This window comes from Lolium perenne, chromosome 5, assembly GCF_019359855.2.
Source record: "Lolium perenne isolate Kyuss_39 chromosome 5, Kyuss_2.0, whole genome shotgun sequence".
Lineage (NCBI taxonomy): Eukaryota > Viridiplantae > Streptophyta > Magnoliopsida > Poales > Poaceae > Lolium > Lolium perenne.
The window spans coordinates 267,577,492-267,602,472 of NC_067248.2; the positions used below are offsets into that span (position 1 = coordinate 267,577,492).

The 24,981-nt window shown below is 47.5% G+C and overlaps 2 protein-coding genes across 2 annotated transcripts; both read left to right on the forward strand.

Annotated features, from left to right (window-relative positions):
- Positions 1 to 10,579: 10,579 nt before the first annotated feature.
- LOC139831853 (uncharacterized) lies at positions 10,580 to 13,373 on the forward strand. The gene is made up of 3 exons (XM_071821201.1): positions 10,580 to 11,218; positions 11,328 to 12,150; positions 13,021 to 13,373. Exons 1-3 carry the CDS (start codon positions 10,580 to 10,582, stop codon positions 13,371 to 13,373), a joined length of 1,815 nt encoding a protein of 604 aa, XP_071677302.1.
- A 546-nt stretch (positions 13,374 to 13,919) lies between these two features.
- Positions 13,920 to 15,265, forward strand: LOC127304447 (uncharacterized mitochondrial protein AtMg00810-like). Its single transcript, XM_051335134.1, has 2 exons — positions 13,920 to 14,735; positions 15,104 to 15,265. Exons 1-2 carry the CDS (start codon positions 13,920 to 13,922, stop codon positions 15,263 to 15,265), a joined length of 978 nt encoding a protein of 325 aa, XP_051191094.1.
- Positions 15,266 to 24,981: the final 9,716 nt, after the last annotated feature.

Sequence of the window (24,981 nt, forward strand, 5' to 3'; positions counted from 1 at the left end):
AAAAGATGATTTGATCTAAGGGGTTAGATCAAATGGAATTAAAACCAACACAATAACATATTAATCAAGGATCAATTGCTTGATCTTATAAAAGATCATAACATGATATTCCTTGCCATAACATAAGAACATCTATTCAACTGGAAATCAACTAACCATAAAATGAAGAGAACTATTCTTGACTTATCTTTTCCATGTCATTAACAAATAAATAGACCTACCATGAACCTCATGGTATTTCTTGAACTAAACTCTTGAACTTAACACCCACAAAAGCTTATCATTAAACCCTAGAGATGGGAGAGGTTTGTAACCATCAAAGAGATAAGAAGCAAACTCTAAGTTATTAACACTTAAAAGTTAAGCAACTACACTTGAGGTACAATTGAATTCACTTTAAAACTAAATACCAAATATAGCAAAACCCAAGGACCTAGGTGCATAAAAGCCACACATTCTTATTGTAATCATAACTTATTAAATATGTGGAATATTACAAAACTAAATTCGTTTACATTACGAATTATAGTTCAAACTATTTGAATAAAATAAACTATGAGTACTTTGAAACTTATATGATCATGCCTTGGTGAAATCACAATCATCATTCAAAATTGGGGTATAATTCTTATTCTTGACATTTTGATCCCAATTATAATATAAATACAATCACATATGATATAGTGACTCAACCATAAGCATAAGATCATTCATAAGACATTTAGTAACAAAAGCCACTTGGCCATCCAAAAACAAATCACATGAGAGGATAATACCATGCCACATAGGATGAAAATATCTACATAGCTTGCATCCTAAGCAATGCCACCTCATGCTTAAGGGATTACTATGGATAAAGGCATGACACCCAAGCACCTTACTCATCAAATCAAAGCAAGAGTCATCCACCTATGTGTCATGATACTAGAGCTTGCTCAAGCCTATAAAAGGGAGTCTCACACTCCATTCATTCAATCATCTTGCACCATATGCAAGGAAACCAACACATTGAGCCCCTCCATAAAATAGTTAGGATCAAGATGAAGCAGCTAGGAGGTGGAGGCATGCCACAAGATGCAGGTTTATCGAATTCACGAAGAACAAGCTACAGAAGATAGCAAGGTAGAATTATTAGGAAAACTTTATATTTAGCTAATCACATCAGCATCCCTTGAGTAGAAACCTAGATTATAGTCCAAGTCCTTGTAGAGTGAGAAGGGTAAATTAGTATAACCATATCCAAATACTTTTAGTAATAATCTAGGAAACCAAACCTTGATCATTATAAATTGTGTAATGATCATAAACCCTAAGAACTTGAAGTAGAAGATATAAGCACACAAGAAAAGCTTAGAGTTAAAGTCTATACTTTATATGGTGAGAAACCATTCATCATCATGACCAAAGTTAACTATAAAAAAGAACTATAACCAATGTAGTTACTTCAATGATTAATTGAGGATAATAAAAGAAGTTAAATGGTAAAAGATAAAACCAATTCTCAAATCCTTAGTAATTAGAGAAGCACATGAAATATTAAGCAAGTAACCACCTCATAATGGATAGGGAGAATAAAACCTAGTTGGTGAGTCATTGGAGTGACCACAAATATAAATCTAGTGCACATTTGAGTTCCAAACCACATGCCATTAGGTGAACCTCATTAGAACCCTAGAAAATGCTCATAAACTACATCTTATGTTTCAATTATGAACCTAAGATTAACCCAATGCTAAGTTCTATTATTAAGACCCATAGGTGTTGATCAACCACTTATCAGTATCAACCAGACCCAACTATGATGAGAATCATGTCAACTCCAGGTCATTCAAGATGTTATTAAATCTAACCCTAGTACCACCTTTGAAAGATGGTTATAATAAAACCTACAAACCTTAAAAAGAAAGTGCTCACATAAAATTATGTACAAGTAACAACATTCCTAAATATGAAGTCAAATCCTTAGACACTCTTTAGTACATGAAATCATGCCATTAAATCCACCTTCTTATTTGCAATTCAGTAGTAAATATTACCATGAACTTGTTTCTTGCAAAGTAATACCAAATAAAACCTAAATATCACTAAATAAGAAAACAATCATTTGGAAAATAATTTGAATAGTTCCAAAGACAATGTTCAAATTCATGCCTATATGGATAATTAATCCAAATATCAACAGTAATTGATAAACCAATGTTTTAAGTACCATATTAAATTTGCTAATATATAACAACAATCTTTTAAGTGCCTGGAGTAAATCTCACTTGAATTCAAACAATAAAGTTAAAAAAATATTTGAATTCAAAACAGTATTTAAATTAACAATATGGAAAACAGAAAAAAAGAAAGACAGAAATAAAAGAAAAGAAAGAAACTGGCTTACCTGCCGCAGCAGCCCAACTGGGGAGCCCAGTAGAAGCCAGGTCCAACCCAAACCGCACCGGTCCAGCACAACCCACCAGCAGCCCACGTACCGTTTCGCCTGGATAAGATCGAAGCCGAAGTCATCGTCTTCGTCTTCGCCATCGACGACGCGCGGGAGGACGCCAGCACGATGAGGAGAGCCACGTCCCGGCCGCCGTTGTTGACCTGGGCGACCGACGACGAACGCGGGAGCCCTATAAATACTCGGCCGAAGCCCTCCTCGCTCCTGTTCGTCATTTTCCCCCAAATTAGCAAACCCTAGCTCGCCCCGGTCATCTTTCTCGCCGCCGGTAGAAACCACCCCAGACCTCGCCGTGGCCACCGTTAGAACCGCCATGGTCGACTTGTTATATATGCAAAAGGAATTGAGCCCGGAAGCTCTCAATCGCCAGAGAATCGTCGCCCCCTTTCGCCGGTCACCGACAGCACATCGACGTTCGCCGTCGATTCGGACCACCTCCGACCTCGCCGTCGAGCTCAACACAATCACGGTGAGCTCGCGCACCTACTGAGCCTCCTATTGCATCAATTCGTCGCCCGTAGCTTGTCTCTGGCCGTGTGACCGTGTCCACCGCCGCAGTACCTCGTCGGCGAGCACACTCCGATGACCAATAAGGAGCGGCGCGACCACCACTAGCATCGTCTTGTCGTTCCCGTTCCAATGAACCAACGCACGCCCTCGCGGGAACCCTGTATCGCCGGCGTCGTCCACCACTGGCCGCCGGCAGAGCACTTGGTTGCCACGTCGGCATCACGTGGCAGCCAGCGTGGACACAGCCCCACCAGTCAGTGGCTGTGTGGGTAGGTTAGCTGGGTAGTTTTAGTATTTAACCGTTTAAATTCAAATTCCACAAATTATCTGAAAATTTGCAAATTCATATCTAATTCGTTATAACTCAGAAAAAAATAAATAAGGTATCAAAATTCTTAGAAAAGAAAGATCTATCCAATAAAAATATAATATGAAATTTTTATTTGCAATAAAAATTTAAGTATTTAATATTGTTATTTAAGCATTTTTCTTTAATCCTAAATGCAAATCAAATTCAATAAATAGGAAAATTTCCCAAATTACATAAAACCAGTAAATAAATAAAGAAAACAATAAAGCTAATTTTCTTTATTTGTTATTTTGTTAAATCATTATTAGAAAGATTTAAATTCTAGTTAATAATTACCTTAATTATTAATTCATTAAAAATAATAAAATATCAAATCCAGTATTATTTTTATTTCATAGTTATTAATAACTTCAACTTGATAATGAAGTTATTAATCATAGACCTATATGGTAATTAGGAAACCCTAGTTCCATATGATAGAAAAACAGAAATTCATCATTTCATGTGTAATCCTAAAACCCTAATTCAACTAGGCACCAAACCCTTGTTCCAATAACCAATATGAAACCTAAATTGCATCTAACCTAAACCCTAGGTTAGAACATGTGATCATGATACTTTATTTCAAATCATAGAGCCATCATTAGCAACTGAAAGACATACCTATGTCTACATAAAATGTAGAACCCTATCACCAGCAATTTAGTATTCCCTGTATGCATATCTCTAAACCTAGTTGATCAAGTAGGATCAACCAAATCTAAACCCTAGCTTCCACTGTCAAGACCATCATCCTTATTCATCCATTCTTAGCATCACACCATTGTGATGAACCCCAAATAGCAACCATGCTTATTATCTTGCATTACCTAACCATACTCCACTAAACCCTATTAGTGTAAGATAAATTAATTATCATCCCACTTAGGAGTCAACTACTTCTTACTTAGTAAATCCAATAGCAAAACCTAGACAACCTTAAACCTAATTAAGATACTTCTTATTATTTAAGAAGTATGTTCTTCAAAAGTTATTCTTTTGAAGAAAATAAGGAATCATCATCAATCCTACCTAATAGGACCTATAGCCAATAACCAGATTATCACCAAAGAAGGTATACCAACCTTGATAGCAACTATTTATAATAAATTGCACAAGATGCTTAGGCTTAACTCAACCCTACAAGTTCTAATTATTGATGAATCCAACTATGTTGTGATCTATCTAATACTTACTCTAGAAACTAAATGAAACCGGAGTCAACCATAGAACCCCATCAACCTAGTTATCATACTTGTTCTTTGTTAAAGAACATGTTCTTCAAAAGTTATTCTTTGGAATTATATAATAAGTAATCACCAACCATGCACTATAGGACTTAAAATTGACAACTGCTCTTTACTTATTATACAACTACTATTCTTGAGTGTATATGATTGTTACTATGTATTCTACCACCTGCTTATGGTTCTAAAACAACACAACCCTAATAAGAACTTTGTTTGTGAATCACTCTAAAAGTGCAACACATCTTGAACTAATCATTTCAACTCACTAATCCTAAATCATCGGGGTTAGGTCACGCCTAGAGCGATTGCATCTCATACTTATGCATTACTGCATCCTTGCCAATCTTTTAAACATCGTCCTTACCGGACGATGATGCTATTTCAGAATTTGGAGTTATTGCGTATCGAAGACCTTGACTGCATAATCTTGCAGTCAAGAAAGGCAAGTTCATCACTTGCTCATGTCATTTGAGTATTTCTATCAAATTACTTGCAAAGTATTATGGTTATCACTATCGCATAAAAATCAAAACCACTACTTTCATAACAATGAATATGACTAAGTGGTGGGCAATGGAACCATGGATTGTGTTGATATGGTGGAGGTTCCATTGCAAGGGTTTATATCCATCTAGGATTAAACAACAAATGTCGCCAGTGATTCTTGTGCCGTAATACCCGTGTTAACCATAAGATCCGGAGTGGGACGGAGTAGTCAAAAGTGTTTCCACCTCTCGTTCATCAACGGATGCGCTCTACCGTAGTACACTTGTAATCCAAGGGGGCAAGCTGGTGAGGCTGGGGAGTCCTAAGTCCCCACGGCATTGTCCGTAGTACACTTGTCGCCCGAAGGAGCAAGATGGTGAGGCTGGGGAGTCCTAAGTCCCCACGGTATTGCGGTCTATGATGGGTTGCAGCTACCGGCGAAGGAGTTTGGTTCGATCCCAGACTGTCGTCGTGGTCGGGGTCCACCCTGAAATCTATGGGAATAATGGGACCGGCGAGGACCCAGGGTCGGGGCATGCAACAAAGGGTGGGTGTTCGAGGTAGCGGAGGAACATGATTGGCTAGACCTTATACCGGGCCTCACACCATAGGAAGTGTGGACGGGAACATATGCCCGGTTGGCACCAAGGTTAAGATCTCTTATGGGTAAAGCAACACACCTCTGCAGAGTGTAATGAACCGTGACCTGTCACTCCCTGTTCCGGGATATGGAACTGCGAACGCTGCCGGAAAGGAACTCCATGAAGTTCTAGTAAACCGGTGAAGGCTGACGGACATAGTTCTTCTGAATAAAAGCAACCTTTTGAAGAAATGGTTATGAAAACCTGCATTGGTATTAGACTTTCTGGTCTAATGCCGTAGCTAGTGCATTAAACACCTCTTTCCTATAATGAACTTGTTGAGTACGCTCGTACTCATCCCACTCTTAAATCCCCTGCTTAGATATGGAGGCATCGAAGGAGGATCTACAATACAACTCGAAGGCCGAGGAGTCAACAACTACTTCACGAGACTGGACATTGTCAGAAGAGTCAGATACCTCATCCAACAAGGAGAAAACCTAGTTTAGCCATAGAAGGGAACTAGCTTCCTAAACCTAGCTCCTATTTAGCTAGAATCTATTCTCAGCCTCTATAGCTAGTTAAATACTCTACCATTAGAGTTAGTGATAGGATTAGTCTACGAGTCGTTCTTCTGGAGTTATCTGCAGTTTATACCTCATTGTAAAGTAGGAGGATGTGTGGATCTTTTGTAAAGAGTCTGTGTTGTAATTCTATAGACATGCCTTGGACCCGCATATGTTTCTGCTGTACCACTCTGAGCGATATAATACTAGTGGAACGGTGTTTCATTGGTGTTATATCAGACTTGCATACTACACCATGCAGTGGTATGCCGGGTCACCACAGGTACCTTGATGCATGCAAGGAGAACATAAGGTTCATCGTGGCGACTATACCATGGGAATATTACTACCGGAAGGAGGAGATCCATATTGAGATGAATGAACTCTGGCAGTTATTCAATTTAGAAGCCCTCGACAAATCTCTCATGAGTTGCTATTGCTTGTAAGTTGTTAACTACATATAAGTTCATTTTCATTCAGTTCATGTTCATTTTCATTGCATATACTCATTATATCTTATGTGTTCTCTATTATGCAGACTGAAGATCAGTGAATGCAAAAGTAATAATATTATCAATATTGGGTTTGTTGAGCCAGATAAAGTACATGTTCAAACGGTAAAGTATAATGCCCAAGACACGGGGGGAAACCTACTAAGGTTTTTGGGGGAGCAATATTTCTGTGATTCAATATTGTTTCCTTACAACTACGAGTGAGAGTCTTAATGATCTTTTATGCACATTCAATTTTTCTTACTCGATGTTAAGTGTAATTCCTGACGTATATACATAACATGTGCAGCTTCCACTGGATTCTACTAGACATTCAACCTGATAAGGGAATAGTTGAAGTAAGAGACCCACTGAGTAGAGGCGTGGACGGGTTCCACGACTTGCAGAAGTTGCTCCAAGTGTAATTTCCTTCATCGCCGCGCTATATCTTTCGTGAGATATCAATTAATTATCCACTCATTCAATCATTCTTTTGCCTGGCAGGGCTTGGACCGCTTTCAAGAGACATCGTAAGGACGGTACCTGGGCAGAGAAGTTAACATTTACTCCTGTACCGTGCCCTCAGCAGCCACAAGGGAAGAACCTATGTGGATACTACGTTTGCGAGTCCATTCGCATGTTAACCACTGAGACGCAGAACAAAAATAAATTCAACGTAAGCAATAACACTCACAAACTTTATTTATTATCGTCAATATTTCGTTATCAAGATTGATATAGTCATACTCATCTCATTTTCGTATATAGGTCGACTACATGCGGGACAGACTCCAACCAAAGGAACACCTACTAGGAATTGCGGAGGAACTAGCGGGACTTTTGGTTAAAGAAGTACTAAACAACAAAGGCTTGTTTAGTCCAAATAGATGCTCTACCTCCAAATAGACGGTCGTTAGTACCGCTTGTCGATCGTGAGCTAAATGTATATATATATGTAAGGGGAATCTACATGTAAGGGGAATCGACTTTTGCTTCCAACATTTGTTTGATTGATCTATATATATATAATGAATGAACGTGTACCACTGATCTAGTAGCGTACAAATATATCCAACTTTTATTTTCGAATGGCGGGGGGTGGCGGGGGGGGGGGGGGGTGCTGCACCTCTCAATCCCTAAAGCAGCAGCGTTGTGCGCTTGCCACGTAGAGGGCCTTTTGTCGCGGGTGGTAATACCGCCCGCGACAAAAGGGCATGTCACCTGCGCGACCCGCGGCTGCCACGTGGTGGACCTTATGTCGCGGGTTGTAAGAGACCCGCGACAAAAGGGGGACCTTTTGTCGCGCCTCCCTTGTCGCGGCTGGCCGCCCGCGACAAAAGGGTCGTACAACCCGCGACATTAGGCCTGTTTTCCACTAGTGGGTGGTGCAAAGACATTTTTGTAACTTTCATATTTTCTTGTATGGCGTTGAGGATTATGAGCCGTTGGATATTTTTTCCCTCTTTTGGCCACTGAATTTCCGTGCGGAATATTTCCTTTGCTCGAGCGGTTTTGCTTCGGGAAGAGATCGATTTTCTTTAGCAGTAGAGATTCAGGGTCGGTTGACCTATTACATACTATCTTGCGCGGATCTGCACGCCTTGTGTTGTTTTCCCTTCAATCGGAGCTCTACGCCATGGAATCCTTTCTCACCAGTATCTTCCTTTTCCTCCTCGCTAGCTGTTTCTTCCCGGGCAAAAGAAGATCCTGTATATCGGATCTACATCGATTTCCTCTCGCCACCGGCGGATGCCGACACCATGAGCCGAAGCGCGCGCATCGCCGATGTCACGAGACCTTTCTGCCAAGAACCCTGACGGACTTTGGCGAGAAGCGCTTGGTGTGTGTTGAATATATTGTGTAGGTGTGCGTTATGTAACCGGCCCACCTCCTAGTTCCTTATATAGTTGAGGTAGAGGCCCGCATCATGTATTATACTAGCTGAATGCTCGTGCGTTGCCACGACCTCCCAGTATATTGCACATATATAGTTATAAACATAAAAAAATTAAAATTTTCAGTTTGCATAATTCATCAAGGAAGTTTTTTTAGGACTCCACTGGTCTCTTGGATTCTCACCGCACACATTTGAACATATGTTTTTCTGTAAATGCTAAATCTATACCACAACACCAATAAAAACTATTTGATAATTGATATAACACAAATCAAAGATTACTAAATATTTTCTTACTAAATTTATAATCTAATTTGAATGGATAATTTTCCACTCACCTAACAATAGCACCAATACGTGATGATAATTAGATATAAAAGCAGTTTGAGTGATGTAAATCCTCCTGACTTGGTTTATAAAACATAATATTTGCACATTGAGAGAACAAATGTTTGTCATAGTAGGTGATCAGAGATAATTCTTTGAACTAAAATGACATAATTCAAAGTGCGGATTTGTTTTCTATATGACATATTGGAAAGGCAACTTGGTGAGTGGGAAGTTGATTCAATTTAGGTTTTTTTTATAGGATGCCATGGGCATTTCGACATGTAGAATATGTATTGGCATTTTTTTCGCACTCGCTATTCTCTATTGAATTTATTCTCTATTAAATAAATAAGTAAATAAAAACTAAATAATAGAACAACAATATGTAGCCTGAATTTCGATGTCTAGATTTATTGTTACGTTTTCCTTCTGCTCCATTGCAAATTTTTGATTTTGAGACCTCTAAAAGCATACATACTCTGACTTATCCAAGAACAAATAATCATACTGTAGGATGCTGAAAGTTTATCCATATTTGTTGTATGCAGTGTCTTGAAGTAGTTTTTCATGGTAGTGTAGAAGAAGACTTAGATGAAGTTCGAGAATTTGCAAAGCGCTTGGCGTGAAGGTTCACCCTGCACGTGATCTTGCAGATCACTTGTTCCCTGAGTGAGTTCTCCTATTTACCCATATACTGAGCAACAACAGCTTTGGCTGCTTGGGGACAGCACGGCTCGAGTGAGTTCTCCTATTTTCCCATATACTAAGCAACATCTTTGGCTGCTTGGGGACAGGCACGGCGCTCAGGGAAGACCTCCACGGGAACATGATCGTGCAGATCACTTGCAAAGGGCTCGGGGAGGACCTCCACGGGGACGGCCTTGCCTGCTTGGGGACGGGCACGGCGGCGCCTAGACATGGACAAACGGTTCCGGCCGCCGGCCCTACCTGAGCAGCGACGACGCGACCATCGAATCTAGAGTTTCTTCGTCAGGTTCCCTCCGCTTATCAGCGATCGGGTCTGGATGCGGACCGACGGTCATCTCCTACCATGATCGTTCAGCGGTGGCGGCAGGAGCCAGGATACACGAAGGGGTCCTGCAAGCGGTGGAAGCCACCGTCGTAGGCAAGCGCGAACGGCCACGCGGAAGAAGGGATCTGGAGGCCGTAGCCCTCCGGACTTGACGGGCTCCTTGCGGCCTCCGAGAAGAATTGACGGGCTCGGGGATGATTTGGTGATGGATAACCAGCCCGAGCAGACGGCGACCAGCGGACCAGGGCGCATAATGGTTTTTTTTCAGATCACGGTTTTTCTTCACGTCGCGGCAGTAGGAAGGGTGTGGTTTTTTTTACGTACGATGGTTATTTTACGTACGGACACCACCGTTTGCAAACTAATAGTAAAGATATGTGCCAAGGTGCACCGATCAATGTATTCCGCTTACACCCAAAACCCTAGCCTTCTACATGGTATCAGATTCCTACCTCGATTCCTAACCTAGCCGCCGCCGCCGCCGCGCCCTCCCTGCGCCGTCGCCGCCGCAGCCCCCTCGAGCTACCGCCGCCGCCGCCGCCCTCTCCCCTGCGCCGCCGCCCTCTCCCCTGCGCCGCCGCCGCCGCCTACCCTCGAGCCGCCGCCCCACCGCGCGCCTCTCCTCCTCGACGCCGCCATGCAGTCCCCGGGCTCCACCCTCTCCTCCGGCAGCAACCCCTTTGTTGGCCCGGACATGGCTCTCATCCGCGACCTCAACATCGCCGATCGCGTTCTGGTAACCCTCAGCCAGACCTCCGCGTCCTACTCTCCATGGAAGCGGTACTTCTCCCTCGTTTTTCACGAGTTTCTTCTTCACAGTCACGTCGACGGCTCCGTGGACTCCCGTCTCATGGTCAATGACGAGGAGTGGATGATCATCGACGCCACCATCATCCGTTGGTTCTACCTCACCATCTCCACCGACCTCTTCCACACGGTGGTGGCCGACGAGGACGACGCCCGCGCCGTCTGGGTCAAGCTCAACGGTCTCTTCACCGACAACAAGCTCCAGCGCAAGGTCCTCCTCCATGGCGAGTTCTATGGGTGCCACCAGCTCGACTCCTCCATCGACGACTACTGCATGCGCCTCAAGAAGATTGCGGACGAGCTTCGCGATCTCGGCGAGCCCATCGGCGACGAGCTGCTCATCACCACCTTCACCGCCGGCTTGCACGAGGACTACGGGAATGCCGCCTCCAACCTCACCCTCCTCCCGGACCCCACCTTCCCCAAGGTCGTGGCGTACCTCAAGCTCGAGGAGCGTCGGCTGCGGATGGTGCGGTCCTGCGCGACGCACACCGCCCTCGCCACCGGCACCCGCGCCGAACCGGCGCCCCCCCGTCGCTCGCCCTCCGCCCGGCTTCCCCCACCCGCCGGCCTACCAGCCGGCGCCGCCACCACCGCCACCGGCTCAACCCGCCAACGCCAACAACCGTCGCCGCGGTGGCCGCCAGCAGCAGCAGCAGCAGCCTCAGGCGCAGCAACCGCCCACGGGCGGCGCTGTCCGTCCGCAGCAGCTCTTCCAGCCGGCTCCGTGGTACGCCGGGCAGAACCCCTGGACCGGCGTCGTGCATGCCTACACCATGCCGGTCCCCCGCGCCCCTGCCCCCGGCGTCCTCGGCCCGCGGCCACCCTCCCACCAGGCGTACTTCGCCGCGCCGCAGCAGTACATGCAGCCCTACGGGCCCTACATGTTAGGGCAGCCGTCGCAGCCAGGCGGGCTGCCACCGCTGCCCCCGATGCCGCCTGCGCCCTGGGACCCGGCCCTCCTAGCCGCGCTGCACGCCGCTCCGACACCGACCGCGTACGCTGGCGGCGGCGACTGGCACATGGACACAGGCGCCTCCGCTCATATGGCTGCCCACCCCGGTATCCTCCACACCTCCCGCCCCGTCACCACTTCTACTCGCATTACCGTCGGAGATGGCTCCTCTCTTCCCATCACTCATATAGGCCATGCATCTCTTCCATCTACGTCCACTCCACTTTCATTGTCTAATGTCTTAGTTTCTTCTAACCTCATCAAAAATCTTGTCTCTGTTAAACAATTTACACGTGATAATCCTGTGACTGTTGAGTTTGACTTGTTTGGTTTCTCTGTCAAGGATTCCCGAACCCGGATGGTGCTCCTCCGATGTGACAGTCCCGGTGACCTCTACCCAGTGCACTCCTCGCCTTCCACATCCGCCCCCGTCGCCCTCGCCACCGGTGTGGACCTTTGGCATGCTCGCTTGGGTCATCCCAACCCCGTCACTCTTCGTCACATTCTTTGGAGTTTTTCGTTCACGTGTAATAAGATCGCTGATCATTCTTGTCATGCATGTCGTCTTCGCAAACATACTAGGCTTTCGTTTCAGGCTTCCTCTCATGTCGCCTCCTACCCTTTTGAGTTAATCCATAGTGATGTTTGGACCTCTCCAGTTGCAAGTAATACGGGCTATACTTATTACCTTGTCATCCTCGATGATTTTTCCCATTATGTGTGGACCTTCCCGTTGCGCCGCAAGTCCGATACTCTCGCCACTCTTGCCGCGTTTTACTCCTATGTCGCCACGCAGTTTGGTCGTCCCATTCTTGCGTTGCAAACAGACAACGGGAAGGAGTTTGACAACCTCGCCGTTCGCACTCTCCTCACCACCCATGGCACCACTTTTCGCCTCACATGCCCTTACACTTCGCAACAGAAGTCGCGCTGAACGCGTCCTCCGCACTCTTAATGACTGCGTTCGCACTCTCCTTTTTCACGCCTACATGCCACCGCGTTTCTGGCCTGACGCGCTCTCTACAGCCACTCTTCTTCTTAACATTCGCCCATGCCGCACCCGCGACAACTTCGCCCTTCATCATCTTCTCTTCGGTGCCCCACCTACTTATGACGAGCTTTGCATCTTTGGCTGTCTCTGCTATCCTAGCATCGCCGCTACTGCGCCTCATAAGCTTGCACCCCGCTCGCTAGCCTGCGTCTTCCTCGGTTACCCACCCAACACAAAAGGATATCGCTGCTATGATCCCGTCTCCCATCGCGTCTTCACGTCGCGACATGTTTACTTTGACGACATGTAGTTTCCTTTTCAGCAGGTACCCGCCGCCACTTCTTCGCCGCCGGTACTCGCCTCGCCGCCCACCACGGACGGCTCTCGGACCCAGCCCGCTGGACGGTCCAGCCTTGGACCGCCCCCTGGCTTCGGCGCTGCATGCGCCTCGGGACGTGCAGCGACCCTTCCTGGTCGCGCCCCCTCGCCGCCCTGCTGCTTGCAGTCCGCCTCCGACTCCGACTCGGAGTCCGCCACGCTGCCCGCTGCGCCGCCTTCGGTGTCGACTGCTCCTTCGGCCCCCGGCGTGGCCGGGGCTCCTGCCGCGACGGCGCCGACCGTCGCCCCTACGACGCGGTCCCGGACCGGCACCCACAGCCCGAGTCTGAGATACTCTAGCGCCGAGTATCTCCTCACGGCCTCCACGTCCGAGCCCTCTCCGATTCCCGTCTCCGTACGGGCAGCTCTTCGGGATCCTCACTGGTTCGCTGCGATGCAGGATGAGTACGCCGCCCTACAGCGGAACCGCACCTGGACACTGGTCCCTCGGCCACCTCGCGCCAATGTCATCAGTGGCAAGTGGGTCTTTCGGCACAAGACTCACTCCGATGGCACCTTGAGCGCTACAAGGATCGCTGGGTGGTCCGCGGTTTCCGTCAGCGCGCCGGCGTTGACTTCACCGAGACTTTTGCACCGGTTGTTAAACCGGGCACGATTCGCACCGTGCTGCAGCTTGCTGTCTCTCGTGGCTGGCCAGTTCACCAGATGGATGTCTCCAATGCGTTTCTTCATGGACATCTTACTGAGCAGGTCTTTTGTGAGCAACCTACTGGCTTTGTCGATGCTTCTCATCCTGGACATGTGTGCTTGCTCTCTCGGTCGCTCTACGGCCTCAAGCAAGCCCCTCGCGCCTGGTACTAGCGGATCGCCAGCTTTCTGCAGACTATGGGCTTCTGCATCACTCGCTCGGATGCCTCGCTGTTTGTCTATCATCAGGGTGACATGACTGCCTACTTGCTCCTGTATGTCGACGACATCATCCTCACGGCCTCCTCCGCCGCTCTCCTTCAGCAGCTTACTCTCCGGCTTCGTGACGAGTTTGCCATCAAGGATCTGGGAGCTCTCCATTACTTCCTTGGCATTGAGGTCACACGGCGTCCTGATGGCTTCTTTCTCCATCAGCACAAGTATGCCCATGAGTTACTTGAGCGCGCCGGTATGCTCAACTGTCACCCTGTCGCAACTCCTGTGGACACGAAGGCCAAGGTTTCAGCTCTAGACGGTTCCCCAGCTTCTGATGCTCCGTTCTACCGATCTATAGTTGGAGCTCTTCAGTATCTGACGCTCACACGCCCAGATTGGCAGTATGCTGTTCAGCAGGTGTGTCTCCATATGCACGCTCCTCGTGATTCTCATTGGACGCTCGTCAAACGGATTCTCCGCTATATCCGTGGCACGACGCATCTTGGACTCACCCTCACAGCGTCCCCCTCTATGGAGATGGTGGCCTATTCGGATGCTGACTGGGCTGGCTGCCCTGACACTCGGTGCTCTACCTCTGGCTACTGTGTCTACCTCGGTCCCTCACTCGTTTCCTGGTCATCGAAACGACAGCCTACCGTCTCGCGCTCTAGCGCGGAGGCTGAGTACCGAGCTGTGGCCAACGCAGTTGCTGAGTGCACATGGCTCCGACAGCTGCTTCAGGAGTTGCATCACGGCGTGTCCCGCGCTACAGTTGTCTACTGCGACAATGTTTCGGCTGTATATCTCTCCGCCAACCCCGTTCATCATCGCCGGACAAAGCACATTGAGCTTGACATTCACTTCGTACGCGAACAGGTTGCTCTCGGACGGACTAGGGTTCTTCATGTTCCGACTGCGCAACAGTTTGCCGACGTGATGACTAAGGGATTGCCGACTTCTACTTTTGAGGAGTTTCGTTCCAGTCTCTGTGTCTCTGGCGACGCTTCGACTGCAGGGGGGTGTTGAATATATTGTGTACGTGTGCGTTATGTAACCGGCCCACCTCCTAGTTCCTTGTATAGTTAAGGTAGAGGCCCGCATCATGTATTATATATATGTGCCAAGGTGCACCGATCAATGTATTCCGCTTACACCCAAAACCCTAGCCTTCTACAGTGTGCTTGTATACCCTGGTCTTGTACGGGTTCGCCGTCTGGCTCACCGAAGCCGAGCTCGCGGAGGTGGCGAAGCTGCCGGGCTTCCTGCGCACGCTCCCCGACGGCAAGCAGGAGCTCCTACGCACGCCGTTGTCCCTGTTAGACACGTAGACTGAGTCGTTTCTTATCCCCGCACTGCATGTGATCGTGTGTTGCTTCTCCTTCCTTGCATAGCCAAGAAGACCCTCATGTGACCTGGGGTCACGGGGGCCAAACTCACTCATATAGGCAAGCACCGAGCTTACTTGTTTCACTTCAACATCTCATAACGTTGTAGTGTTAATTGGTATAGAATAGCTACTAGTCTAGGACTACATGCATCCATCCAACCTAATACTTTCCTGGAGGAAGGAAAACTCTGCGCAATGGAGCATATATAGATACGAATCAAAATGTCTATCGATCATTTCATAGTCATGCAGGTCATGAGTGTATTACTGCGAGCATGCATGCATTTCGTTCGCGCTAGGCGCTATTAGCTAGGCACCAGAAATCTTCACATGAAGGACGCATGCATGCAAAATATGCGTGACTCGGTCTTACTAGTTACTACAAACGCGACAGGTCATTCAAGAGCCAACTTTGCACGCAAAAAGATTTTTGTGCCAACAAGTGGCAATTTCTTTTCCGTCAAAGGTTGTCATGAGAAAAGAAGAAGTGAGTCGGTCTATGAGACTAGTAAGCTGTTGAGTAGGGCTGGACATAAAGCACGAAGCTTGGCGAGTTTAACAAGCGCTCGTTTGCTTGACTCGCATGAGCTTGGCTCGTTTTCTTACTAAAAATGCGAGTTGAGCAGTGATTTTGGCATAACGGGCTAAACAATCGAACCGACCATGTTCGTGTATTCGTTAAGATCGGTAATAACAGGGTTGTCGGGCCAATACATTGTTCTATCCTTAGGCTCATGGACCATCTAAGATGAGGCTGTTCACTAGTGGAAAACAGGGCTTTCGTGGGAGCCTTTTGTCGCGGGCGTGCCTGCACCCGCGACAAATGGCCTGGCCACGTCGCCCCGAAACCATTTGGAGCGAGCCGGGCCTTTTATCGCGCCCTTTTGTCGCGGGCCGTATCACAACCCGCGACAAAAGGGGTCTGTGCTCTGGCGCCTCCCGCCAGCACCCCTTTGTCGCGGGTCGTAATACGGCCCGCGACAAAATGTCCATTCCTATATATACACGCAGCCAGCCCCCCCACCTCCCCCTACATTTTTTTCCTTGGTGGTGAAAGGTGGAGGTGTATGCTAGCTCATTTTTTCTTGATGTGCACAAGAGGTGTTTGATGGAATGCTTGTGAGGGATGCCACTTGATTTTATTTGATAATATTTCTCCTTTTTTTGATCCTAAAAGGTTAGCAACTATTTTCTCGTATATACATAGTCCGTACAATACTAATTTTAGCAAGGTGATTGCATCTGATACACTTATGATGCAGATGAGTCATCCATGGATGTACGGTAACCGATGTGCTCCCGCTTTCAGAGAGGGCGTGAATTCTTTCCTGCTTGTGGCCGAGGCCAACAAGTCGAAGCAAGGTTTTATGTGTTGTCCATGTCTGAAATGTAAGAATGAGAAGGATTACTCTTGCTCAAGAGACATTAAGAGCCACCTGCTTCGGTTTGGATTCATGTCCAGCTATAATGTTTGGACCAAGCACGGAGAAGAAGGGGTTATGATGGAAGACGGCGATGAAGAAGAAGATAACGATGACCAGTACCGATCTATGTTCTCTGAATGCGATGATACCGCAATGGACGACAATGAAGAAGAAGGAGGTGAAGAACAGGCATCAGATGATCCTGTTGATGATGATCTTCGTCGGGCCATTTCTGATGCAAGAAGAGACTGTGCCACGGATAAGGAGAGGTTGCAGTTCGACAAGATGTTAGAGGACCACCACAAATTGTTGTACCCAGGTTGTGAAGATGGACATAGAAAGCTGGGTAGCATATTGGAATTGCTGAAATGGAAGGCAGAGGTCGGTGTGACTGACTCGGGATTTGAGAAATTGATGATAATATTAAAGAAGCTGTTTCCAAGAAATAACGAATTGCCCGTCAGTACATATGAATCAAAGAAGCTTGTCTGCCCTCTAGGATTAGATGTGCAGAAGATACATGCATGCATTAATGACTGTATCCTCTACCACGGTGAGAAGTACGAGAATTTGAATAAATGTCCGATATGCGGTGCATTGCGGTATAAGATCAGAAAAGATGACCCTGGTGATGTTGAGGGCGAGCCACCCAGGAAGAGGGTTCCTGCGAAGGTGATGTGGTATGCTCCCATAATACCACGGTTAAAACGTTTGTTCAGAAACAAAGAGCATGCCAAGTTGTTGCGATGGCACATGGAAGAACGTAAGAAAGACGCGATGTTGAGGCACCCCGCTGATGGTCGGCAGTGGAGAAACATCGGGAGAGAGTTCCCGGATTTTGCAGGTGAGGCAAGGAACTTATACTTTGGTCTAAGTACAGATGGCATGAATCCCTTTGGGGAGCAGAGCTGCAGTCACAGCACCTGGCCCGTGACTCTATGTATCTACAACCTTCCTCCTTGGTTGTGCATGAAGCGGAAGTTCATTATGATGCTAGTGCTTATCCAAGGTCCAAAGCAACCGGACAACGACATTGATGTGTACCTAAGGCCATTAGTCGATGAACTTTTGGAGTTGTGGGCCAAACCAGGTGTACGTGTGTGGGATGAGCACACCGAGCAAGAATTTTACCTACGAGCGTTGCTATTCGTAACCATCAATGATTGGCCTGCTCTCAGTAACATTTCAGGACAGACGAACAAAGGATACAATGCATGCACACACTGTTTAGATGAGACTGAAAGTAAATATTTGGAAAAAAGCAGAAAAGTTGTGTACCCGTTCAATCGTCGTTTCCTTCCGCGCAAGCATCCCTTAAGGAAAAAAGGCAAGCATTTCGATGGCGAGGCAGACCGCCGTCCGAAGCCTATCCCCCGTAGTGGTGCTGATATATTTGACATGGTCAAGGATTTAAATGTTATCTTTGGAAAGGGTCCAGGCAGTCGACCTGTTCCGAAAGACGCTGACGGACACGCGCCCATGTGGAAGAAAAAATCAATTTTTTGGGAGCTAGAATAATGGAAAGTCCTGGAAGTCCGCTCTGCAATTGACGTGATGCACCTGACCAAGAATCTTTGTGTGAATATTCTAGGTTTTCTGGGCGTGTATGGAAAGACAAAAGATACACCAGAAGCACGGGAGGACCAGGAACGTCATAAAGGACGAAACGGCAATCATCAAGGGAAGTTTGTAGGGCCTGCCAGCTACGCTCTTAACAAACAAGAGAAGGAGATCTTTTTTGAAGCCCTATTCAGTATCAAGGTTCCGTCTGGTTTCTCGTCGAATATAAAGGGGATAGTAAATATGAAGGAGAAAAAATTCCAGAACCTGAAGTCCCATGACTGTCACGTGCTTATGACACAATTGCTTCCGGTTGCATTGAGGGGACTTCTACCACAAAATGGTCGACTAGCCATTGTGAAGATATGTGCATTCCTCAACGCAATTTCTCAGAAGGTAATGGATCCAGAAACTTTGTCAGGATTACACGAAGATGTGGTCGAATGTCTTGTCAGCTTCGAGTTGTTGTTCCCACCATCCTTCTTCAATATTATGACGCACCTCCTCGTTCACCTAGTTGAAGAGATTAGAATTCTCGGTCCTGTATTTCTACACAATATGTTCCCCTTCGAGAGGTTCATGGGAGTCTTAAAGAAATATGTTCATAACCGAGCTAGGCCGGAAGGAAGTATCTCAAAGGGCTACGGAACTGAGGAGGTCATTGAGTTTTGTGTTGACTTTCTTCCTGACCTTAAGCCGATTGGTGTTCCTGAATCTCGGTATGAGGGGAGGCTGACTGGAAAAGGCACACTAGGAAGGAAAGCAACGGTGTGCAGGGACAAGATTTCTTTCAATCAAGCACACTACACAGTTCTATACAATTCCATCTTGGTGGCTCCGTACATCGAGAAACATAAGAATGCTTTACGAGAAATAAACCCGGGCCAGCCCGAGTCCTTGATTACACGTCAACACATGAATACCTTCGGCAGTTGGTTGCAAAGACATCTCATTAATGACCCATCTGTTGTGGAGCAGCTGTTCTTGTTGGCCAGGTTACCATCTTCAAACATATGTACATTCCAAGGGTACGAGATAAATGGGAATACATTTTACACGATCGACCAAGATAAAAAGAGCACCAACCAAAACAGCGGTGTCCGCTTCGATGCAAAAGACGAGAATGGGCAGACCAAAACATATTATGGATACATAGAGGAGATATGGGAACTTGACTATGGTCCCACTTTTAAGGTCCCTTTGTTTCGGTGCAAATGGGTGAAGCTCAGCGGTATACATATTGACGATAAGTACGGTATGATAACAGTGGATCCCAACAATCTTGCGTACCTGGACGAGCCATTTGTCCTAGCCAGCGAGGTGGCTCAAGTTTTCTACGTGAAGGACATGTCTAGCAAATCAAGAAAAAGAAATCAACAAAAGAATACATCAACCGAGGAGCCAAAGCGCCACATAGTTCTTTCGGGGAAAAGAAACATCGTGGGAGTGGATGACAAGACAGACATGTCAGAAGATTATAATAAGTTTAAAGAAATTCCGCCCTTCACGGTGAAAATTGACCCAAGCATCTTACTAAATGATGAAGATTCTCCATGGCTACGGCGTAGAAGATCACAACACTAGATGGCGATGTAATAATGTATTCTTCATATATAGTTCGCAAGACACAATCTCTACATTTATGTAATAATGAGAACCCTTTCCCCTTCGAGAGGTTCATGGGAGTCTTTCACGGGCTTGCAGGGAAATTTTTCCGAGGAGCAGCTTCCGAAGATGCCGTAGGGCGTGTGCACCAACGACATCTTCGAGAAGCTGCGCCACGGGAGATTTCCCAACCCTTTCCTTCATCCATGGGAATGAAACTGTGCTTGGCTTGTTGATCTGCTTGGCAAGGCGTATCGATGCTCCTTTTATAGGCACGGCACCGCTTCTACTTTGTCTTGTTCCTTCGACAGGGCGTCGTGCGCTACATGCTTTATCTCATCGAGCAGTGCGTCCACCCACGCGTCCTTATCCTGCCGACAGCTTTAGTCCCGGTTGCAGCCACCAACCGTGACAAAAGGTTACCCGCACATCATCCCCCCGGATAAGGCCCTCCTAGATAAGCCTCCCCCAGTCTTTTGTCCCGGTTTGAGCCTCCACCCGGGATGAAAGTTTCGCGCGCCACTTCGTTCCCGCCTATTTTCTTCCCGCATTCCCGCCATTTTTCCACTATATATATGTAGGCTTGGACTCATATCTGCAAACCTCATCACTCTCTCCCATGGCTTCCATCGTATGTCTAACACCCCGGGAGGCGGAGGCGCTTTGCGCCTCGAACTACCCCTGCCCGCCCGGCTACCGCGTCCCGACCGGCTGGTTGCTGAGCGTCGGAGGCGTACCGGTCCCTCCTATCCCTCTAGGTGTGCCACGCGAGATGGCCATCACGAACCACTACTATTTCGAGCTCACGCCTGAGCAGCGGAGGAATCCCCAGTGGCATCCCGACTACAGCCCGACTTGGGACAGCTTCTTCATCAATCGGCGTGAGAGGGCGGTTGCGAGGTACGAGGAGGACGGCCCGCCTCCTTCGAACTTCAACGAGGCCGGCCGTCGGATGTGGTGGCGCGGCCGGACTCTCCAGAGCGTCATGGCCTATCGTGGCCCCCGCCTGCGCTACCCTCAATCCCAGCCCACGCATGGTCATCCGCCGAGGTTCGACAACCGCGACCCCGATGCTAGCGACGATGACGTCGGCGACTATGATGACTACAGTGGCGACTATTATAGGGCTAGGCACGACTATGATTGAATGGCTCCAACATTCGAATATGGCCATGTATCTTATTTTTCAGTTGAGCTCTGTACTTTAATTTCAGTTCAATCGTAATAAATTTCGTGTCAACCACTTTATTGAACAAAAGCAACCGACAACGACTTTATAAACTAAATTTAAACTAATAGAACCGACAACGACTTTATTGAAATTACAATAAAATAGATAAATTACTAGTTTAGTCTCTACTCGTCGTCGGAGGTTGTCTCCGTCCAAATGTCATCCCACCGAGGGTCGTTTTTGGTCCAAGTTGTATTCGGGTTCTCGAGCTCGAAGGCGGCGACGGCCCGACGGTGGCGCCTGTTGGACCTGCGTTGTGCCCTAAGGTTAGCAAAGAACGCGTCGGGGGACTGCGCCCTCCACTGGCGCATCAACTGCTCGTCGCGCTCGGCGATGGCGATCCTGCGCTGCACCTGGCGGTGCCGGCGACGGTCCTCGTCATCGACGAGGCACGGCGGTGGCGCGAGGAACTCCGCCTCCTCTAGCGATTCAACATCCGGGAAGTTCATGTCGTGCCCTGGCCGCCGAAAGCGCCACGCCGCCGCGTCGTAAGCGCGCGCCGCCAGCTCCGGCGTGTTGTACGTGCCGAGGGTGAGGCGGAAGCCACCGGCGCGTATCTCGGCGGTGAACCTACCGCTCGGACGCACTCGAACGCCACGGAAACCGGACGCCCCTCGACGACGTGGAGGCATCCCGGAGATGAATGAGCGGAGGCGGTGGCGACGTGTGGTTGCGCCCGCACTCGTCGCTCTATATAGCGCACGCGGGGCATGGCACGTGTAAGCGGTGGCTACACGTCGCACGCCGGCGTCGGCGGGGCGAGGCACGTGGAAGCGGTGGCGACACGTCGCACGACAGCGTCGACGGGACGCGACACGTGGCACGGGGACGCGGCACGTGTGGCACGGCGGCACGTGGAATAGGTATATGGATGTCATATTCATGTTCATTAGCTTTTTCTGATCAATATTCATATATAAAACATTTGTATTTGAGTTACCATTCAAAAGTTATTGAAATAATAGTTTTATTAATTTAAAATAGAAAAAGAAAAGGGGTGAAGAGGGTGAGATGAGCTGATCCGTGGCACAGACCATCCAACGGCTCTAGGCCGTTGGATTCAAACGGCCAGAGCCGTTGGATGGGCTATGCCACGGATCAGCTCCTACCCCCTTTTGTCGCGGGTCGAGCCACGGCGCGCGATAAAAGGACCCCCCTTTTATCGCGGGTGGTGGCACGACCCGCGATAAAAGGGGCCTTTTATCACGGGTCGTGCCACCACCCGCGACAAAAGGGGTTAGGTATAAATACCTAACCCCGCGGGCGGAGCCCCACCCGCGACACCCGGAGACCATTCCCTTAGCGAAATTGCGCCGCCAGGCTGCCCAATTTCACCGCCGCCGCCGGCCATCTTCCTCGCCTCCGGCCGCCGCCTCTTCGCCGCCGCCTCTTCGCCTCCCTCTGCCGCGCGCCTCCGCGGTAGTCCTCTGCGCGCCACCGTCGCGCGCCTCCCTCTGCCGCGCGCCTCCGCGGTAGCCCTCGGCCGCGCCACCTCCCTCTGCCGCGCGCGCCGCCCTCGGCCGCGCCGCTGCCCGGCCATCTGCGAGGTAGCCGCCGCCGGGCTCCCCTGGCCATTTTTTTTTAACTTTTTTGTAATATTGTTAGTTAATTAAGTTAGCTAGTTTAAATTTAGTATATGTATAGTTAGTTATTTTAAATTTTGTATTAGTTTTTTGTAAGTTTTCTATGTATTAGTTAAAATTTGTACTAGTAAATTGCTAGTTTAAATTTAGTATTAGTTAGTTAGTATAAATTTTGTTGTATAAATTTTGTTGTACAAATTTTGTAGTTAGATAATTAGTAGTTTAATTTTTTTGTAAGTATTTTAGTATATAGACATTTTAGTATGTTAGTTTAAATTTTGTTGTACAAATTTTGTAGTTAGATAATTAGTTAGTTCAAATTTTGTTGTAATTAGTTAGTTTAATTTTTTTGTAAAAAATTTGTAGTTTAAATTTTGTTGTAACCGCCGACACCCCTCTCGCAAACACCCGCCGAGACCCCTCTCGCAAACAACCGACGTCAACTCCCTCCCCCCTGGAAAAAACCCGTCGCCGACACCCTCCCCCTCTCGCAAACACGCGCCCTTTCCCTCTCGCAAACACGCGCCGACACCCCTCTCCCTCTCGCAAACACGCACACTCTCCCTCTCGCAAACACGCGCCGACACCCCTCTCCCTCTCGCAAACACGCGCACTCTCCCTCTCGCAAACACGCGCCGACACCCCTCTCCCTCTCGCAAACACGTGCCGCCGAGACCCTCTCCCTCTCGCGAACACGCGTCGCCGACACCCTCTCCCCCTCGCAAACACGTGAGCATTGTCGAGATCCTCTACCTGACGCGCCCTCTTCTCCCTGCTCCACGCCGAGACTTCCCCTCCTTGAGCCTACCCCATCTCTGGTTAGGGTTAGGGTTTGCTTAGTGTTTGATTAGGGTTAGGGTTAGAACATGTACTTATCGATTTAATTTTTTGCAGAAACAATGGATCGATTCGAATGGGACTTGGAACAGGAAGACATTTTCGAGAACATAATCCGCGATGGTGATGGAGAAGCCGGCGGCTCCGGTGATGGAGAAGCCGACAGCTCCGGTGATCATGGAGAAGCCGGCGGCTCCGGTGATGGAGAAGCCGACGGCTCCGGTGATGGAGAAGCTGACGGCTCCGGTAATGATGAGGTATACGATCAGTTGAGGCATTAATGGAATTCTATATGTACATATGTATATAAATTAACTGATTTTTATTCTCTTAGGCCTCCGAAGATAAGTTGGAGAAACGAGGCCCGGCAAAGAGACTGGGCACCTTGCGAGGGTAATTGATGACAAGAGTGAGAATGAAAAGGCTAAGAAGAACAAGGATGACAAGGGTAAGAAGAAGGATATTACTACCATGAGCAAATCATCAGCTAGAAGTGCAGCCGAGAAGAAGTCAAGTTCAACAACTGCACCCCTCAAGGCCAAGCAAATAACGACAAAAGGAAAAAAGAGAAAGGAAGTTCCCCTCCTCGGAGATCAGCCCAAACAATCGATCCCAGCACTCAAAGTGTATAATGTTCCCAAGCTGTACCAGGAACAGGGTGGTTTCGATATGGAAGAAGCTGCAAAGCTAGCGGCTGCCTGTGACGTTACCGTGGAGGAATTGATGTATGCAGCAGATGTTGCACTACCCACTGCTGATATAGCTCCTAAATTTGTCTACGGGGCCGACTTGGTCAGCACAGAGCAGCTGCATAAACTGCCAACACATATGCGGAATTTGCATCAGTGGTACCTTGATGCATGCAAGGAGAACATAATGTACATCGTGGCGACAATACCATGGGAATATTACTACCGAAAGGAGGAGATCCATATTGAGATGAATGAACTCTGGCAGTTATTCAATTTAGAAGCCCTCGACAAATCTCTCATGAGTTGCTATTGCTTGTAAGTTTTTAACTACATATAAGTTCATTTTCATTCAGTTCATGTTCGTTCTCATTGCATATACTCATTATATCTTATGTGTTCTCTATTATGCAGACTGAAGATCAGTGAATGCAAAAGTAATAATATTATCAATATTGGGTTTATGGACCCAGATAAAATACATGTTGAAACGGTAAAGCATAACCGCGAAGATACGGGGGGAAACCTACTAAGGTTTTTGGGGGAGCAATATTTCTGTGATTCAATATTGTTTCCTTACAACTACGAGTGAGAGTCTTAATGATCTTTTATGCACATCCAATTTTTCTTACTCGATGTTAAGTGTAATTCCTGACGTATATAACATGTGCAGCTTCCAATGGATTCTACTAGACATTCAACCTGATAAGGGAATAGTTGAAGTAAGA

Bases quoted from the DNA above. Each gene is read 5' to 3' on its own strand.
- LOC127304447 (XM_051335134.1), top strand. From the start codon at position 13,920: ATGGGCTTCTGCATCACTCGCTCGGATGCCTCGCTGTTTGTCTATCAT. The intron at 14,736-15,103 runs GTATATCTCTCC...CCAAAACCCTAG, and splicing joins ACTGCGACAATGTTTCGGCT to CCTTCTACAGTGTGCTTGTA.
- LOC139831853 (XM_071821201.1), top strand. From the start codon at position 10,580: ATGCAGTCCCCGGGCTCCACCCTCTCCTCCGGCAGCAACCCCTTTGTT. The intron at 11,219-11,327 runs GTGCGGTCCTGC...CCGGCCTACCAG, and splicing joins AGGAGCGTCGGCTGCGGATG to CCGGCGCCGCCACCACCGCC. The intron at 12,151-13,020 runs GTGTGGACCTTT...CCTTTTCAGCAG, and splicing joins CCCCGTCGCCCTCGCCACCG to GTACCCGCCGCCACTTCTTC.